Source organism: Phodopus roborovskii, unplaced genomic scaffold (assembly GCF_943737965.1).
Source record: "Phodopus roborovskii unplaced genomic scaffold, PHOROB, whole genome shotgun sequence".
Taxonomy (NCBI): domain Eukaryota; kingdom Metazoa; phylum Chordata; class Mammalia; order Rodentia; family Cricetidae; genus Phodopus; species Phodopus roborovskii.
In genome coordinates this window covers 30961738-30983215 of record NW_026126525.1, presented here as the reverse complement: position 1 = coordinate 30983215, position 21478 = coordinate 30961738, and the positions used below count along the sequence as shown (strand labels likewise).

The window sequence follows — 21478 nt, the reverse complement described above, 5'->3', positions numbered from 1 at the left end:
CTGCTTCTGTCTTATATACCTTTCAACTATTGAAGGTTTGAGCTCTGTTACCCTTTTTAGACTGATTCACTCTCAGTCTGGGTGGCCTTGAACTCACAGAGATCCATCTGTCTTGTCTACTGAGTCCTAGGATTAAATTTGTGTGCCACTACTGTCCAGCTTCCATGGCTGTGGCTAGTTTTCTATTCTGATCCTTTAGGCAAGCTTTATTAAGTCATAAATAATATATCACCACAAATATGAGCTTGATAAAAGCTTAAAAATCAATAAAACTTTGGAATAGGTATAGATAAATGAGAAATAAACTGGTAGAGATTGGTTTCATCTTGGGGAAATTCTGAAAGTCCTATTGATATAAGGTACATGAAGACAGAAGATTGGGAAATCCAAGGCACTCTTATTTTCAAATTGGTCACAAGATTCTAAAATGCAAAACATTAAAATGATGGAGTGTATACCTCACAGAGCAAATAAGTGGTCTTGTTTTTGTGTCTGAGAAGTGCTTTCCTCAAATACACACCACATTTTACATCTGTAAGCTTTTGTAAATTCATTATAAAATCTCATTTTCCTGAGATATAAAATATAGGTCTAAATCCATACTCTGCCACAATTGGATTAAAAGAACAAAGTCCTAACAGTTCATTTGTTGATTTTTCTGTATAATGCTTGATTTACAATCAGTTATAAGTTTCATGATAATCTGAATGTAATATTAAAGAGTAAAATATGAAAATTAGTATGGTCACAGAACAACTAAAGTGTAGCCAAAATATAAAAGATAAGAACCTCCCCAGCCTAAGGAAGATTCTAGCACAGCTGAGAGGCCAGTATCAACACACATGTCAGCACAAAACTTCCTCCATGGATTTTTATTCATCAGTTCTCCAGATAAAGAGCAATTAAGCTAGATGGACATGTGAAAGAGAAAGTGACCACTTATACTGAATTGGCTACTGTGCTATTAGAGGTGTTACTAGTCTAAAATCTGCAGAGCAGACAGCTAGAGTCTCAAGCTTGGAATTTCTGAAGTCAAGTCCTTCTTTGAGGAACTGACTCTTACGCTCTCTTGTGATTGTATAACACACCCTATGGAAACTAGCTTGCTTTATTAAAAAACTGCTGTAATGTATGGTAGTAACATTTAAAAAAAATCTTTAAAATGATCAGGGATAGTATTTTGGGAAATACCTGGTAACCTTAACAAGGCAAAATAACAGAGAAATTCCAATCATGGTGCTTTCACACTGGGAATGGCTAGATTTTTTTTTTCTTTTTTGGGGGGGCTTTGGAACATCTAAACAAAATATCCACCTCTCTATTTCCAGACAAAGGAAAATAAGTATTTTTGGTGGTAGGAAAAAAAATTATATCACTTTTTAAAAGTGTTTACGTTTGTTTTCATGTTATCACACTTTTCCTTTTCAGTCAGTTTTGTGTCATATTTCTCAGTTGAATGGAAGAAATAAGATTTACATTTATAGGTTTGCATTTGTATTTTCACTGTATTCTGTGTTTTACCAAAATGATAATCAATTATAGAAAGCAATAAGCAATCTTGAAGAGATGTTCAGAGACACTCAGGGACAATCCCCGGAAATGAAACCTGAAAAGCCATTAGGACTTGGATTTGGGTGTATGAAACACAATTTTTAAGATACAAATGTATTAATTTACACATTTAAGTATTTCATTGCACAAATGTCTAAATATAATTTTCTTCAAAGCATTCTAATTTTCTTTTCATTGCCTGCATTTTATATTTGCAAAATCATTATTCTACATTTTCAATCTCTGTGTTTTCATGCTGTCCTGATTTTTCTTGCTCAAATTATAATGCAGGGAAGTATCTTCATAAGGGTCTACAAACATTAAGGACATTTTGATAGCAATTACCTACCACACCTGTAACTTCATAATGACACAGATGGCACCTTCCTCTTTTCCTTTCTTTCCTCTTTCCTTCCCACTTTCTCCCTCTCTACCAGATTTACTGGTGATTGCATCACTAGGCTGAATCCCACCATGTCTGTTTTACAATGGAGGAAAGCATCTCATTATCAAATTATCTTTTATAACAAACTTCATTAGGCTCACCGTTAACATTTTAAATCAATACACATAGATCTTGTTCTCTATATCTATCTACTTGATGAAAAATAGGTCTCTTTTTTTCAAAATGGGGCAGCTTCCCTTGTGGTGATATATTATTTATGATTTAATAAAGCCACTAAAGATCAGAAAAGCACAGCAGCCAAGCCAGTAGCTCTTACCTCTATCTCAGACCAGAATAGGTGATCTTGTCTCCATGAATCCTTAGAGTGAAAATGCTGACTGCACAGCTCTCCACCAAGCCTCAGACTGCTGTGCTCCTTCCTGTCTTCTCTGTTTTTACATTCCTCTCTCTGCCAAGCCATATCATTCCTGTCTCCACTTCCTTAGTGCTCCAATTAGAGGCATGTGATCCCAAGTGCTGAGATCACCTTGGTGTGAGCTCTGATTCTCTTTTAGACTGGATCAATTTTGGGAAGCTCTCAGTACGGCCTTGAAAGAGGCCATTTGTCTCTGTCTCCTGACTCTTGAAATTAAAGGTGCATGCCACCATTGCATGGCCTCTAGGGCTAGGTAGTATGGCTGCTGGGATTATCTTCAGTGGCTTTATTAGATCATAAATCGTATACCACCACATTTTGTGTTTTTTTTTAATCTCTCATAGAAAGAGGCCTTATCTTTCTGAGAAGCAACTGCATTAATTTTTATCAGATAGCAATGATAAATATTTCGAACTTTAATGAAGTGAAAGTGTTGGGTCAGTGTGATGGATTATCATGTAAAACTTCTTTCCATGTCAGTCTAGTGACCTGAGTTTGATACTTAGAATCCAGGTCATAGGTGGAAGAAGAGAACAATTTCCACAAAGTCGACCTCTACACACAGCTTGTAAATGCAAACAAACCCCTTCAGGAATATATAATATAAATTTGACAAAGCAATAACAAATAAGGTTTTTTTCCTAAGGTAAGAAACAAAATTTATTTTAAATTTTCAGCACTTAGACATTAATATAATTTTGATGTGTTATGTAAATTCATGTCAAATGAGCACACGAGATCAAAGAAGCCTAGAGAAAGAAATATGACTCATGTATAACTTCATTTTTTTCTTTGCTAGTACCATATTAAAAATGTGTTATATTGCTCTAAAATAAGATGTGTGGTAAAAAGATTTTATGTAATTGGTGACAAAAGTTAATATGGATGCATAAGTAAAAAAAAATTAAAGTATAGTCATAGGATTTTTAGTATCATAAAAACAAAGGAAACAAACTGGGAAGGGCAGGTGTGTTTCTTCAAACCAAATGTTCATCACCCCCAAGTACCCAAATCATTTTCTCCACTCCAGAGCACATGCAAGCTACCTAATCTGAGAAGGAAAAAAAAGTATTTTCCTTATGTGCCACATTTCCTATTCATAACTTTTCAAGTTGATGTACTTGGCACGGTAACAATTCCTGTTAATATAGTAAAAGAAAAGAAGATATTTTCTTTGATGTGTAAAAGTTCTATCTTGCACTCTTTGTTCTTAACCCCAAAAGTAATTGAAAAGGAAAGACACTGTGTAATTATTCTCAGTACAAAGATACAGACACAAACATGGACACACATGGCCTCCCTCCCCATCTGCATCTCCTTCCCTACCTCCATCATCTAGTTCTTTCTCTTCCTCACACCACATAACTCTCTCCCTCTCCCTAACCTTCTCTCTCTCCCTCTCCCTAACCCACTTTCTTTTCCTCTCCCTCTCTCTCATGAGTGCATGCTCACAAACTCATCACAGCTTTGACAATTGCCTATTCCACTAAATACATGGAAAACAAAACCAAAAAAATTAAAAAAAAAAAAAAACCTCTTCCTTGTGCTTGAAGAGGACTACCCTGTATCTCCAGTCTATTTTGATCTATGCTTCTGATTTCACATCTCTACAAGAGCATTTGTTTTAAAATTTTTCCTGTGTTTTATTTTCCATTACAACTAATTTTAAAATGATTGTGCTTGTTAATTATTTCTAAATTGACTAATATAATTTCATTTTATTTACTAAATTGACCTAATCCTATTTGTTCTGTGGTCCACGTAGTCTACTCTGGTAGTTTGTTACTTTGGATTGAAATTCCATTGATTCTTCACATTATCTCTGACTTACAAACTGCACATCTGGAGACCAGTTCATCAGCTCTGTCTCCAGAGTCAGCTACAAATGCTAGCAAGAATGATCCTTGCAGTTTCAGAAACTGTATTCACTCTCCTGACAAGGATAGCAGTGGTTTTATGTTCTGCACATATGGTCTGGTTTCTCCCTCCAAACAGGATTTTTAAAGTTGCTTCCCTCCTGCCTTTCATTTTCCATGTTGCCACTCATATCCAGGGCATGTTTATAATTGTCAATGAGATGGTGTTTATACCTCCTAATCTCCTGCTGTAATCTACTGTAGATGATCAGCATATCTTTCACTTTCTAGATTCTTCCTTTCTCTTGACTTTTTTAACCCTTGATAGTTTTACCCTGTAGTCAGAAGGCAATTACATGGCTATATGTCATCAATAAAGTAAAGTCAAACTGCTTCTCAGAGACTGAAAATCCACCAGGGGAAATGGAATAACTTTACTTCCATTATTCTAACATCATTTGACATCATCTTGTCTTCAAATCTAGATGTATCTGCTTTTCTACTTATGTTTAATCATTTTAATTAAAATGTAAGCAAACTAAAATGCATCTTCACATTACTTAGTTTTAAGCCTTCATTAGTGTATTCTGCCTTCATATTACTATAAATTCTCTAAACAAGAATAAAGGAAATGAACTATAATTGACTGGTCCATTCATGCAGTAAATATCTAATACCCCATTTTTATAAGGGTATGAAACTGCAAACTCATAATCCAACCCTGAAACAATGTGAAGAAATCTGTTTCTAATTATGAAACAATATTTTAGTTCTTATAATGTGCTACATAATGTAGGCATCTTCCAAAAAAGGAAAACACTTTTGCAACAAGAAAATATCTGGTCGATAAAACAGCTAACAGAACACATGAATATTTTTTCCTTACTGCAGTTGTATGAGCAATTATTGAGAAAAAATTGAAAAAATATGAAGCTATCCTCTTAACTGATAAATTGTACTCACATGCCATTACTTGACTATACAACAAAGCCATTCTGTTTGTTTTATGAAATGTGAGCTTTGTTTGTTCCAAAATTCCTAGTTAAAATTGTCTTCTACACAGGATTATTATTAGTCCCTTTTATGACAGTGGTTTTTGTTTTCATTTTTTTCCTCACATATTTTTGTGTCAGTAGTTTCAATAGCAGTTTTCTTTAATTAGCTTTTAAAAAGAAAAAAAAAAAGGTTTGGTAATTCTGATGTAACCCCATCTTTCCCCTGAGTACTAGCCCATAATTAAAAGCATCTTCCAGGCCAGTCTAATGGGGACTCATATTGTCACCTTAAACTCTAACAAAATCCTGTTTATATTCACTTGTCTTAAGGCAACTAATACATCAGTTGTGTTACAATCAAAATGCTAACATTACAGCATTCAGTACAGACAGCTGTGTGAAGTTGATGGCAGCTATGAGAACACCATACTCAGAAAAGTTATTCAATTTTATTTTAGTGTATGTATGTATGTATGTATGTATGTATGTATGTATGTCATGTCTGCATGTATATCCATGCACCATTTATGTGTAGTTCCACTAAGAAAAGGTTGTCAGCCTGTGACTTGAGTTATAGATGATTACAAGTTCTCATATGGGTGTTGGGGATCAAACACAGGTCTTCTGAAGAGATAATCAGTGTGCTTAGGTGCTGATCCAGTATGATGAAGAAAAACAAGTAAACTTAACCATATCATGACAGTTATCCAGCTATAAATTGATCAATGAGCTAGGCACATAGTTCATTTGTAGACTACTTGAGTAGTCTATTTGGAGTCTAAGTTCAATTCCAAGTAAATACTACATATAAAAATCAATTATGAACATATTAGCATATGTACACAAAGACTTATTCCCATAATTGTTTTTATATGTAGTACTTCACATGGCAGACCAAAACACAGACAGGCACATGCACTCACATGTGTGTGCATGCACATACGTACACACACATTTTTCAATTTAAACTTCAGTTTTTTAAGCATTTAACCCAAGAATACTGTATTTACATAATTTCATATATATAATTTTAAAGAAAATATGAAATATTTAAAAACATATTAAAAGACACATCAGGAATGAACAAGCAGACTGAAACATCGTGAGGGTTCAGGGAGAAAGTGTCCATGATCAATGCCCCAGAAGAAGTTAGACTTCTCCCCTCCAGTCTTGAAGTAATGTTCTTTAATACAGGCCTCAATTTGTTTAAGGCAATCCTGGACATCTAAGCACTAAGGCAGTGTTAAAGGAGCTTTCTATTCTACTACATTACTAGTACATTATTAGACACAGAGTTTGGCTCTTATAATGGGGTTATCATTCTCAGTGTATCTCAGATTGTTTTCTCATTAGGATTTCTAGTTCATCTTCTCCCATGTTTCTTTAAAGATTGGCTTTTGATAGATCCGATAATTACTTATACACTAGAAATGCAATCATTTGGAACAAGAGATTACTAGTTTTTCTGTGAGGAGTGTTTTAGTTCCACTGGTCAATGCTTGGTACATAGTTTTCCTAGTTTGTTTTCTATTGAGGTAATAAATATCACAACCAAATTCAACTCCATGAAGAATGAGTTTATGTGGCTCACAGGTCAAAGTCCATCATTGAGGAAAACCTTGTCAGGAACTAAGGCAGGATGAAGCCTTTTTAGAAGGAACTTAAGCCTTGACCATGGAAGAATTACCAGCTTGCTCTCTATAGCTTTTACATTCTGCTTTCTCATACAACCCTGAAACACCTGCCCCAATGTGACACTACCCCCCCCAGTGGACAGTGAACTTTTTCCTCCCCAATTGACCATTAATTAAGAAAATTCTTCACATGGTTGAGGCCAATCTGATAGAGTGGTTTTCCCTCAATTGAGGTTCCTTTACCAAGATGAACTTGCTTTGTGTCAAATTGGCAAACTAACAAGCACAATAGTAATTTTGATCTTAAAGCAATTACTTCACAATGAACCATCTGAAATCATACACTTACTGATTCTTTTATGAGACACACACTCAGAAATCAGTAACATTTTTTACTCACCATGTTTATAGGATCAACTGGCCCAATACTGTTCACATAAACATCAGTTTCAATTACTGTGGGCCTCACTGCAAATCAAACACAAAATAGTTAATGATATCAAGAATTGTTCTAGAGGAACCTTATATTTAGGAGTGAATCACATTTCATTATTTCAATCATAATATATTTCATTATAAAATGTAGCAACAAAAGCCTGTTAGAAAATAAAACTTTTCAATTTGAAATCAGTTATATAGGCATACATTAATGAGTTAACTAATTTTTCATGGGTTCAGTCTAAAGATATAATGGATAACTGAAAACTGTTGAACTAAATAATAATAGACTTCAAATTTAGTAAAAATTTTACTAGCCATTTTTTTAGTTCTAGATCTTTAGTATTAGAATATATTTTTTACATAAATGTAAAGTTAATGAAGAGTTTGTGGTATGTAACAATCTTGCTTTCAGAAGTAAGGAAAAAGGTCCTGGTTTCTAACTGTTGCTGATTTCTAAAAAGTTAATTATTCCAAGCTGGCTAATTTAAATATACAATGTGAAGTTCCTAAAACAGAGTTGAGAAGATATATAATAAGTGTATTTTGAGAGCCAGTTCTAGCATATATTAAAAACTGTAGAAGGGGTATTAAAGGAGACAATGTGTTTTAGACACTGCTTCCATGACTTACTCACATGAGGACCTCAATAAATATTCATTCATTCCTCCTTACTTTCTGTCTTGAAATTATCTGCCTTTATTATGTTGATAGTTGAATGTTACTGTTCACTATATAGATGCTTCCATGGTCCTCATCTACTTTGCTTTGATGTTGCCATTAAGGAGTTCTCAGGTAGTCTTTAGATGGTCTATAAGATCTTTGCATATCCTACCAAAATGCACTTCAATGGCAGGCATTTTAAATGGTTACAAAGTGATATAATTTATAACTAAAGCTTATCCACTAACTACAGTCCCATATTTGATGGTGACTGGGGTCATTTGTCCCCTTTTAAACTTTCCTCTAATGGGATTTACAAGAATATTGACATTGCTCTTTTCTGCCATGAGGAATCAATCACTTTACCTAGTTTCCTAAACTTACTCATAACCTCCGTAGTATAACATGCAGAGGATCCTTTAGTCTTTGGTTCAATAGCTTCTAGTTGAGGAACAAACAAAAAGTGTTCTCAAAGTAGATTTGAGAGGATAAGAGTTACAATAAGAGTATCCATCATATCTTCCAGAGAAACTGATAAAGAACATGGACAAGGAGAGAAGACACCATGGGGTTAGATGTTTATCTGAAGTCACAAACATCCTGTTAGCTGTGTTTGTTCAGTTCACATTCTACCACTGTAAGCTGTATACTCTTCCCCTTTATGAACTGATGTTCAACCTTCATGTTCAAGGGCTGTGCTAGTCTTCACTAGATAACTTTCTTGTCTGCACATGGACAAATCTGTAAGTCCAAAATTCTTCCAGCTGTGGTTTACTAGTCAATCTGGCAAAGCCCTCAAGCTATAAAAATGCAGTGGAAATTGGTTGTTACTTTGAAAATTGGTACTCACAAAGCCACAACCTTGTGGCAAAACACACGTTAATAGAAATGGGCTAAATATTAAGACACAGCTAGCCAATGAGAAGCCTAAGCTATAGGCCAAACAGTTTATAATCATGATAAGCCTCTGTGTGTTTATTTGGGACTAATGGACTATAGGTCCTGTCTGTAAAAAAAATTCCATCATCAAATAAGTCATTTTGAATAAGGTTTTTTTTTTTTTTAAACTTGAGTTTCCACATGGACAAAGCACCAAAAAAAAGCAATTTAACTTGCAAGCCTAATATAATTTAGGATAATATAATTATCTTAAATAAAAATAGGTCACATGATTCAGAGGTTTGAAATTTATAAGAGAGTGATGACTTCTGAGATCAGTGCCTTTAATTGTCATTTATTTCTGCTATTTACTCGAAGCAATAAATAGATAATTAAGCTAATTACAGCCAAGATTTAAAGGATAATTTTTATGAAGCCAATTAACAATATAACCAGTTCCTTATTTGAATTTATAAGTATATTCATTGCCATTCCTAAGCAATTACAACTGATCTAAACATGCGAGACTTTCATAATCATATTTTTATTTATACTCATAAATCAACAAATATTTGATTCCTGTATTTAAAGCACAATACTTAGCACTGTGTATTGCCTACAGTAAAAACAAATGAATCTTCAGGGTATTCATTTTACAAGACATGTTTATCAAATGAAAATGTAGGAACATCTAAATATTAATGAGTTACCCTGATTCCATAATATCAATATTTCTAAGCCAATTATAAGATGAAGTTGTGTATGTTACAAAAATATTAATTCTGTCATTGGCACAGGCTACATGGCATTCCATTACTGGGAAATGGCTGACTAACATAAATAAGGCCACTGAGGATCCAATTAGGGAAGGATCATCATTAGTTTAACATAAAGTATTTTCTGTTAATAAAGATATTCTATTACTATGTAAGCTAATTATTTCCTTATTGTTTAAGGAAACAAAATTTGGATAAGATATATACAATGTATATTTAAGAACTGTGTTTTCATAAGGTCACAAGAAAAGGAAAAGATACCAAGATGAAAGTATTAGTAATAGAAAATAGTCTCCAGGTTTGTTTGTAGAAAATGAACAATTTTCACTTTATCCTATTTGTTTTTCAGTGCTTACAAAAATATTCCATTAACAATCATAAAAGACATATTTTCTAACTATGAGCCCATTTATAGTATGGTAACTTTTGCATGTTAGTATTTAATCAGATTGGGCCTGCAGAAGATGAGGAAATATGAATGTGAAAATTAAAGAAAATAATTCAGATTAATTTGGAAGCAAAGTTTAATGTTTATAAAGTACAAAATACAGAATTAAGAAAGAAATAACAGAAATATGTAACTGCTTTATAGCAGTGAAACCTGCCCCTATGACTGACTTATACTATGAATATTGTTTATAAGCAAAATTCCTCAAAACTAAAGGCTACAAGTTGAGAAAATATTTTTCTTGGCATCACATTACTCTTTCTTGAATAGACTTGAGAAATGGGCAGCTGCATTCAAAACCTGATACCCAAACGCCCTTGGTCTGCCATTTACGAAATCTTCTAAAACGGGGTCTCAGTTAGAAGGCCTGGGCAGTCTAAGGCACCTCTGGCAATGGAACTAAGATATATCCCTGGTGCATGAAAGGAATTTGGGAGCAAATTCCCCACAGAGGGATACTCCCTTAGCCTAGAGACAGATTTTGATGATCCCTTCTGTGCAGTGGGTGGGAAATGGAATGGAAGGGAGGGTCAGGATGGCATGGGAGGATGGGAGGGAGAGGGAACTGGGATCGATATGTAAAATAAGAAAAAAATAACAAAAAAAAAATATAAATTGAGACTATCTGCCACCATATGTCCTGAATGCCCAATTTCTCTGTACACTAAGGCCTGGCATCAATATGCCCTTAACAATGGGACCAGATGGCCACGGAAGGGAACTTTGGATTTTATAATCCTCGGTGATCTTGAAATTTTTTGCCAGCGTGGGAACCAGTGAACAGTATCCTCATATGCCCACCGTTTCTGGATACTGCTTTCCCACTCACACCTCAGTAGCCAGTGTCTTACAGCATCTGTCCTGTTAGCTAGGGTCATAGCAACTCCAGATTCCTGCCTATCTGGGAACTGGGACCCTGAAAATTTCGCCCTGACCTTGCTGCCTGAAACACTAGCCCCTTCTCCACGCACCACCCCTGCCTGCCCAACCCTCTCCTATGAGGCCACATGTTCCATTCAGGGGCCCACATTCATCTCATTCCTCCAATAGCCACCTTCCTTTCTCTTTTAGAGCAAAGGTCCAGTAACAATTTCCTCCTCCTTACCCAACTTCCTCTTTTCCCTTCCCCCTACAGCCCCCCATATTTGACTTAGCCTTCTCAGTGGGAGCCACAGTCCTAGCCATCTATTTCCTTTCTCAGTCAGCACCAGATATTAAAAAACAGTTATAAAAGGCTGAGGAGGGTCCCCAAACTCTCATACAGGGATTGGTTTAAAATGGCTTTTAAAGTTTTCAATGCCTGAAAAGAGGGTCCTGCAGATAATGTCAATACCTGCTAAGGTCCTAGGACATCCATCCTGTACCACCTCTCCAGGCTCAAGTAGGCACCTTCTCAGGATACTTCTCTGTCCAGCAGCTGGGACCCTCCACCCTCCGGTTTTCCAAGACACCACAATAAAGGGCCTATTTGTTCTTTTTGCTGACATACTCACCGTTGTCAGTACAATTAAGGTCAATGATAAACAATCTATTTTTTTCTCCTAGTAACCTGACTTGTCCACCTCAAGGAACAGATGCCTGAGGTTTCCAGGATGGCAGCTATCCAGATGCTTCTCCACCCACACATTCCACTGAATGTGAACCACAAACTCCTGGCTCTACCCCCCCCAAATATATATATATATATATATATATATATATATATATATATATAGAGAGAGAGAGAGAGAGAGAGAGAGAGAGAGAGAGAGAGAGTCTGGGATGTTATGGTGAAGGCGCCACCAAAGCTCTCTCCCCCATCTCCCTCCAAACCATGTTACTTCCCAGAAATCCCGCCAAATAATGACCCCTGCCCCAGAGATGCTCAAGAACAGTTCCACAGGGTATTTAAACTGCCCCCCCCAGAGAACAAACTCATGGTTTTCTTTGGTCACCCCTTCCCTGTCTCCTTTCTCGGGAGCTGGAAAACCATCCCCACAAAAACAACAACAACAACAACAAAAGACAAAACAACCCAATTACATGCATAGATTATCTCACAATCTCATAGTCCTTCCCAAATACAAAATTTAGTTATCAAATAATACTCAAATATTTATGAAGTTTTACTCAAAATTTGAGGAATTAAATACTTTCAAGTTGCTTCTCAAAGGAATTATTTCATCCAAATTGTACAATTAGGAATATATATATATATATATATATATATATATATATATATTCCCATATATATATATGAGAATATATATATATATGAGAATATGAATCTGATTTATTCATTTTTCAGTGTTTATTTATTACAAATTTGGTAAAATCACAAATATAAACAATGGCAACAGTTATTACCTACTACTAGAGTAATTGGGAAAGCAGTCTCAGTAATCATATCAATATATTAGTATTTTCATTATAGTTTTGATGTTTGTACAGTGTATGTATGAAATAGAAACTAAATACAAATATGTATTGATATCCTCACACACTTGTATATGAAAACCTTAAAATATTTTGGATGTGGGTATGCAAAATAACGCATAGATGAGGAAAAAAATCTATGAAAGCAAATGTTTCAAAATGAGCACAAAGCCAAGTCTGTGTTAGTTATAAAAGAACTCACAGAAATTATCCATGAAGAATCCCTGTATTATTAAAGACACTGAGGTCCATATCACAGCTTGTACTACCTCACTAAGCTGGAGAGAAACTTGGAATAAGTGCTGTTGAAACAGCTAGGATTTCTCTGCAACAAGGGAAGGGACATAGAGTGGGATTAGGAATTTTGCATGAAACTTCTCCAGGTAGATATTATCCAGAAGTTATACCTGTGATACTGACAAATAGAATATAAACAGCTGTGAAATATTTATGATAATGTGGAAAATTTTTCACTTACTTCAGTGATAACTGTGCTACCAAGAAAGCAGGTTCTGAACACAATATCTTAAGACTAGCTAAATGAAATCACTATTGCTCAGGAGAAAAAAAATCCAAGGATAAAAATATTTCTAACACACTGCTTAATTATTAAGATTAAGCAACAGCCATTAATTCCCTTTTTTTCTAGGAAGAAATTAAACAGGAATAATCTCTGTATGACCAAAGTATTTCTTAAAGAAATATGTATAACCTGCCTTAGGTTCTAATATTTCCAACGAAACAGTAGACTAACAAAAAGGGACAAATAGTGTAGAGAAGACTGAAAACATCCATGTTCAAATTCCAAAACCACTTTCCGGGAAAAGAGAGAGAGATAAAGGAGAAAAAAGTGAGGAGCGAGAAGAGTGAGAACAAATTCAGTTAGAAATATCTCAAGCACTGTCTTACTCTGTGTAAAACGTTCTTCTGTTAACAGAGAGAATGTTTGTGAGAGAAGGGAGTCATTAACAGGCTTTAGACTGATGGAAAAAAATCCCATTAAAGAGAACCTGTGTATCTTCAACCTGAAGGTACTGAAAACTGTGTTCTGAGACTAGAATAAATAGTAAGAAGAAGGAAATCTATGACTAAATGTATTATAGATGAGCATTCTTCAAAACATGGTGTTTCTGGGCAAAGCACAGTGTCAAAAGTGAAAACAGAAACATGCTTTTTAAAATGGATGGAAAAAGAAAAAATAGCAAAAAGGGAATTATACATTTTTACAAGGAACCAGAATCTGAATGTCAATCAGTCCTCTCCAAGACAAAAGAAACACAGCCATCACAGACATTAAACCCATTAAAGCTATGTAAGTGACCATATGAGAACATCGAAGATTGAAACTATGGTAAAATGTCTACAAATAACAAAATCATTAGACAATAGAATTATTGCAAAAATGATTTAAAGAACCACCATAATCGAACTATGGAAAAAATGCTTACAAACAATAGGCAATAGAAACTGTAGGGAAATATTATGTTAAGGTGTTACTTTTGTTTAAATTGCATTTGTTTAACCCTGTGAAGCTGTGATTCTTTGCCTCTCTATAACACCTGATGATCCTAATAAAGAGCTAAATGGTCAATAGCAAGGTAGGAGCAAGGATAGGCTAGTCTGGCCAGCAGAGAGTATAAATAGAAGGAGAAATAAGGAATAGGAAGAGTAAGAAGAGAACAAAGAAGAACTTCAGAAGCCAACCTCCCAGCCACCCACTCAGTCAAGGAGTAAGAGTGAAAGTAAGATTACAAATGTAAAAAAAGGAAAAAGCCCAGAAGCAAAATGTAGTCACCTTAAGTTAAGAAAAGCTTGCTAGAAACAATTCAAACTAAGTCTGGGCATTCATACTTACAAATGAGTCACTGTAGGTGATTTCTTTTGGAACTAGGTGGTGGACCCTTCAAAAAGCCAAAAGAGTAAAGAATAGAAAAATATCCACAGCAGAAATCTCAAAGGAAAAACTTTAAATACTCCCTATTGCCTATAATAGAGCAAGCATTTGGAAAATAAAACTAATCACTAAACAGAATTTCAGACAGTGAGCCTGGAGTGCAGTTCCTGTGCTTTAAAACAAGAGGCAGAAGTCAGCTGCAGAAGTGTGTGAAACAAGACACAATAATGGCATCAAAGGTGACCAATAGTGAATATGGAATAAATTTAGTAATAGACTGTAAATATTATTATAAAAAGATTTAAATACAAGATAAATACAAGGCTACAAGGCAGGCAACTATTATTAACTTATCTATAATTGAATCCATGAAGAAATCAACACATCAGAATAGAAGTAATAATGCAGTAGTGTGAAATAAATGAATTATTTTCCCTGGCATTAAAAGAACAGTTCATTATTTTTAAAAGAAATATCAAGTGTTTGGAGGGGAGAAGTTAAGTAAACTGAATGGTTTTTGGGCATATGTTAGTAAAGCTATTCTTCTGAAATACATTTAAAATTTCAGGAACCCCCAGAAAGAAAACAAACAAACAAACAAAAAACCTTAAGATCAAATAAGCTTCAATGAATAAAACATTGACATGCAGTTACACTTTTCAAAAGGAACAAGTCAAGAAAGCCTGAGGTGAAATGCTCTATCAAGAGGAAACTCTGTAAAGGGACAGTGAACCCAAAGCTTTTGCATCTCTAAGTTATACACATAGAGACAAAGTCAACATAAAAAGCTTTGCACTCACACATTAGGTACAAAAATCTACCCACAGAAGGCATGACTCAGAAAACTTCAAACATCAAAAAGGATTAATAAAAGTGATAAAAAAAATGATTATTTCTCTCCTCAACCTAGTCCCACATCCTTTCCTCTCCTCCCCTTCTCTTTCTCATAGTTCCCTCTCCAATCTCTGCCCCCCACCCCCCACTCCTAATATGCTCAGGAGATCATGTTCCTTTCCCCTTCTGTGAGGGATCTTGTATAAATCTCTGAGGTTCCTCCTTGTATCCTAGTTTCTCTGGCAGTGTGAGAGATACCATAAAAGAGGGAGCCATTATAGGTCTGAAGAGGAAACTGACTCTAGAGAAATGTCCAGATACCTACAAGACTGACCCTAACTAACAATTTGAGTAACACTGGAAAGGATACCTTAAATGCCCTTCCCTGATAATGAGATTGATGACTAACTTATCCACTATCATACAGCCTTCATCTAGTAGCTGATGGAAACAGAAGCAGACACTCACAGCTAAACACTGAGCCGAATTAGAATCCAGATGCAGAGAGGGAGGACAAGACAAGGCTACAGAAACACATAGAGACAGCTGACATGGGAATCCAGCATGGGAGTGACTCGGACCCCCTGAACATGGGTCTCAGTTAGAAATTCTGGGCAGTCTAAGGGACCTCTGACAATGGAACCAGGATGTATCCCTGGTGCAAAAAAAGGATTTTGGGAGCACATTCCCTATGGAGGGATATTCCCTTAACCTAGAGGCAGTAGGGAGGGCCTAGTCCCTACTCCAAATGACTTGACAGATTTGTTGATCCCTCCTGGAAGGCATCATCCTCACTGTGGAGTGAGGGGGGATGGGAGTAGGGGTAAAGAGCGTGAGGGGACATGGGAAGGAGGGAGAGGGAGAAGGAACTTGGATCAATATGTATAAATCAATATAAAAGAATTGATGATTTAATAATGCAGAAAAACACTAAAATATTAGAACTAAATGAAACTCAATTTGATTATTGCTTTCTGAGAGATAGCAGTACATATAAACACTGGATTGCTTACAAATATTATTGAGACTGCATATTAATTGACAAAGCACGGGGTTATTATCTATATAGGCTCTGATATCATATTATGAAAATTCTGTTTAAAATAAAAGTCATGAAATGGTAGACTTTGTAATGAAATGATGATTTATAAATCAATTATCTTTGATATGATGGAAGAGACAACATTGCTTGCAATATTAAAAAATATTAAGATTAAGTAGCATACATGTAAAAATAAACCATATGAGAAGCACTTTAATTTTTCCTGGAGAGCACAAAGTAAATATTTAAAATGAAGAGTCCACATCCTTCTATTAAGCAATGTCATCTTAAAGATGTCAGTTTTCTCAAAGTAAATTCACAAATACAGTACATCCAATAAAACTACCAAGATTTTTACAAGAAATATATTGGTAACTGTAATAATATATTATTTATGATTTGTTAAAGCTTGACAGAGGACTCAGAAACGATATGTAAGACAAACAAATAAATGACCCAGGGACAGATATTGTGATTCAAGCTTCAAGCTGAAGTTCAGAAAATAAAAGCCACTAGTTCACCTCTAGCTCAAGCTGAAATGGCTGATCCACAGGCAAGCTCTTCTCCAAGCCTCTCCTTAGTGTGTCTGGAGAATGAATGTCCTTAAATGAGACCTTGAGTTATAATTTACTTTTAGACTGATTCACTCTTGTGTAGATCTGGGTGGCCTTGCACTCACAGAGATTTGTTTATTTCTCAATTCTGAGCCCTAGATTTAAAGATGTGTACCACCACCTCACAGATCCTAGCTGCTGGGATTAAAGTTGTGTGGTTGGTTTTTATGACATCTAACTGACTTTACTTTTCTGAATCCTCAGGCAAGCTTTAATTAATCACAAATAATATATCACTACAGGTAGCAAAGTTGATATATTTAAATATACATGAAAGAAAAGCCCAGAAAACATAGGAAATTAAAGACAATGTAGAATTATGAGATAACATTGCCTTAAAAATATATAAATATAAATGTTTTAGCATCCATATTATACTTAATATTCATGGTTGTTATATATAAATAATATACTAGAGAATGACAAACTTGAAATAAATACTTTAATACACTAGAGAATGAAAAACTTGAAGTAAATACTTAGAATATAATATGTAATAAAATCTCAAGTAGTTAAATAATGCATGATATTATGTCATCACAATAATAATTTGAAAAATGCAGTTGGTTAGATTTAGAATTTATACCAAATCTAGAAATTAACTCAAACTATATGAGTAAACTAAATATGATGCATAAAATTGTGTATGACATGTTCATTCATTATGCAATTTGCTTTGTACATAGAAATACATTAAGTTCTAAAATTATGTCTTTATGAGGACTGACCAATTAATAATATATTGTAGAGTCATGAAAATCAAGTTCTCATTGTTGGAAATGGAAGCTGTGAAAAGAAGGAATTGAGGGCCAGAATGAAAGTGGTAATGTTTGTTTTTTAAGTCAAAACTACCATACAAATTCATGCCTCATAGTATATGTGTAAAAGAAAAAAACCATGAGTATTGATGGTTGTGAATGTTTGCAGAAAATAAGTAATCTTTTACTGTAGTTCACTGAGAAGTTAAAAAAAATGAATTAAACTGAGTAGTGATGAGTAAACCTAAGGCTTAGATCTTTATTTTCAAATGTCACTCCAAAAATCAAATAAAAGTACAAAAGAACTGAATGTCCTTGGAGAATGAGTGAATACTAGTTCTGGGTCAAGATGAGCTATAATGTCTGATGAGAGAAGAGAAACCATGAGCTTATAAAACAATAGGGGCACAAACACAAACAAAGGAAACTAATTATAAGAAGTTCCTGTGACTGAATGTTTTGCATTGTACAATATGATGAGTAATGACAATGATGGATTATAAAGTGTAAGGCAAAATAATTGCTCATGATCTTTGATAATGCTAGTAATAATAGGTAAGTGATTACAAGGGGAAGATAAACTGTACCTTATTGTAGAATTACAGTCAATATGTGTAGAATGTCTGTTTGGAAAATAAAGCAGTAATAAATGTCAGAGGTATGACTCACAGATGATGCTAGTATAATGGACAGGAATGTGCTGCAAGACTTTTGATGGTTTCACAATATCATGTTAGATTATATAAATCAGAAAAGATGGGAAATGAACACCCTTATTCAAGGATGTTGAAGGACTCAATACTTAAGCAAAAAACATTAATATCACAAGCAGTAACTTGGATTAGGTCATAGAAGTACCACATCCTCATGAGTTGTACTGGAAAGGGACTGCATCACTGTGTATTTTAGGAAAAGGGATTGACATGACTGTTATAAAACTACTAGCTAAATTCAAATTCAAGGGCACTCAACTGCTCAGTGCTCTTTCTTTTTAAATTAAGATATAATTATACAATATTCTCCCTTCCCTTTCTTTTCAGTCCTTCCACTGTACTTCGCATTCCTATAAACTTAAATCATTAATGTAATATCTCCTACTTCTCAGGGCTCAGAGATCACTGCAGAAGAGATGGGAAAAATGTAAAAGTAGAGTAAATGCAATACACCAAAGAATCAAGGTCTTCAAGATGCAACACTGTTAGTAAAAATATGAACTCAAAGAGACTAGGGAAGCATGCTTAGATATAAGTTGGGTCTGAACCAATTGAGATCTTAGAGGTAAAACAAAAAATGGACACATGGCCCCTTCCATAACCCAAGCTATCCTCAGTGTTAGCCACTTGCAAATGAAAAATTCATTTTCTATAAGTTAATCTCACTGGAGAACACAAAACACTCTTCAGGGGAGGCCAAATATTCAGCAGTAGATGATAAACACAAAATGAACTCAAAGGCAACTTTTGAGATTCTTTTTGTCTCATAATGTTAAGTTGGGGCTTCATTTTTTAAAATTTCATTGCAGGCCTTCGCATATATGTTATAGCTTCTGGTTTGGCATTTTCATGGGATATCTGTGTGTGCAAATATGTGAGTCTCTATTTATATTCATTTATTAAGCCTTTTCTTTGGCTTCTTTCTTGTTTGGTTGTTTTGTTGTAATCTGATTTGTTCATTTTGATTTATCTTATTGTATTTTATTTTAGTATTATTCCTCAGAGTTGGGATTTCTAACAAGACACAGAAAGAAGAGAGGGGTGGAGGGACAGAGGAAACCAAAATCAGAATGCATTCTGTGAAAATATATTTTCAGTAAAAGAAAAAAAATCTTTAATGACTCTTTCTCTAATTTTATTATTAAATTATATATAAAATATATGTGGATGTCTGTGTGCCTAATTATATAAATACATTCTGCTTATATTTAGTGTTTAGCTTAACTTGCATATTAATACATATGTATACATGTGTGATATATCATATATTATATATATATACACACACATATGTTTGTTTTGTATATATGTAACATATATATATACATATATATGATTTGGGGAATGACCACTTAGTCTTGAAAAAACAGAGAAGACTATTTGTTTTTCTCTATTAAATTATTAAGGTCATATAAACACAAATGTTGCAGGGTGTCTGAGAGGCGTAAAGTTAGAAGATCTGACAATTAAATAGTAGTCTTGTGTCAATATAGAAAATTAGTTAAGCCCAGGCTGGCCTCAAACTCGTGATCATCCTGCCTCTGCCTCCTTCAGCAAATCCTACCTGCATGCGCCACCACAATTGTACTCACTCATATATGGATTTTAGACCTAGAGCAAAGGATCACCAGCCTGTAATTCACACCACCAGAAGAACTAGGATAGAAGGTGTATTCTAAGAGATCCATATAAAGTCCCTCACAGAAGAGGGAAGGGATAAGTCCCCCCAAGCACAGGGGAAGTGGGGGGGGGACAGCAGTGAATGGAGAGAGAAGTAGGAGACAGAGGGGGAGGAAGGAAAACACGCCAGACTAGGAAGATTGAGTCTGGGTAGGAATAGAAGACAGAAGAGAGAGAGACAGACAGACACACACAAACACACACACACATACACACACACACACACAGAGAGAGAGAGAGAGAGAGAGAGAGAGAGAGAGAGAGAGAGAGAGAGAACATAAAAGAGGGAGCCAATATTGGTTTGAAGAGAAAATTGAACCCAAAAAATGGCTAGAGACGCCAACTAGCAATTTGAGCATCCATAGAAAGGCTATCATAAATGCCCTTCCGGGATAGTGAGATCAACAACTAACTTATCTATGGACCCCTCATCTAATACCTGTTGGAAACAGAAGCAAACACTGAGTCGAACTAGAACCCAGATGCAGATGGAAAAGACAAGACCAGGCTGCAGAAACACATAGAGACAGCTGACCAGAACAAGGAGGAGCTAATAGTCCCCCAGACTGATAGCTGGGAATCCAGCATGGGACTGACTCAGGCCCCCCTGAACATGGGTCTCAGCCAGAAGGACTCAGCAGTCTAAGGGACCTCAGACAGTGAAACCAGGATGTATCCCTGGTGCACAAAAGGACCTTGCAAACACATCCCCCAAGGAGGGATAACTGCCTTAACCTAGAGACAGGAGAGAAGCCCTAGTCCCTACTTCAAATGACCTGTCAGATCTATATGACCCCACCTGGATGACATTACTCTACATGTGGAATTGGGGTGGGGGGATGGGAGGGGAGGGTGGCCAGGGTGCATGTGAGGGGGCAGAAAGGGTAAAATGGAGGGATGGAGGGAGGGATGGAGAAAGGGAGGGAAAAATAAGGGAGGGAGAGGGAACTGGGATCGACATGTAAAATAATAAATAAAAAAAAAAGAAATTGTTTAAGGCAGAGGCAAAAAACAAAAAAGAAAATTAGTTAAGGCAAAACAGGATTCTATGACAAAAGTAAATTTAAAAGGTTATTCAAGATTGTTTGATAAATAAAGGAACAGATTTTTAACAAAAGGAATGATGACGGGGAATGCTAATATCCTGATAACATTAAAAATTAAAAATACAAATGTATAAAAATTAATATGGAAAACTTAAAAACACAGGGAAAAAAAGCAAACAAACAAAATACACATTTCTTTGACAGAAACTAAAGTTTAATCCTGGTCACCAACATTAAGTAGCTCAAAATTGCTTATATTCCCAACTCCAGGGGATCAGAATATTTTTCTACCCTACACTAAAGCATACAAGATATACTCAAAAGCACAATTTTTTTAATAAAAAAAATCTATTTTAATTTTGTAGAGGAGAGACCATATAAAATACTGACAAAATACGATCTACATCAGAAAGTATTTGAA

The 21478-nt window shown here is 35.1% G+C and overlaps 1 protein-coding gene across 1 annotated transcript in view; it reads right to left on the bottom strand.

Annotated features, from left to right (window-relative positions):
- Positions 1-21478, bottom strand: part of Gabrg1 (gamma-aminobutyric acid type A receptor subunit gamma1) — a 71356-nt gene that overhangs the window by 21638 nt on the left and 28240 nt on the right. The window contains exon 3 of the mRNA XM_051198399.1: positions 7258-7325. Within this exon, the coding sequence (XP_051054356.1) occupies positions 7258-7325 (68 nt within the window). The remainder of the gene's footprint in view (positions 1-7257; positions 7326-21478) is intronic.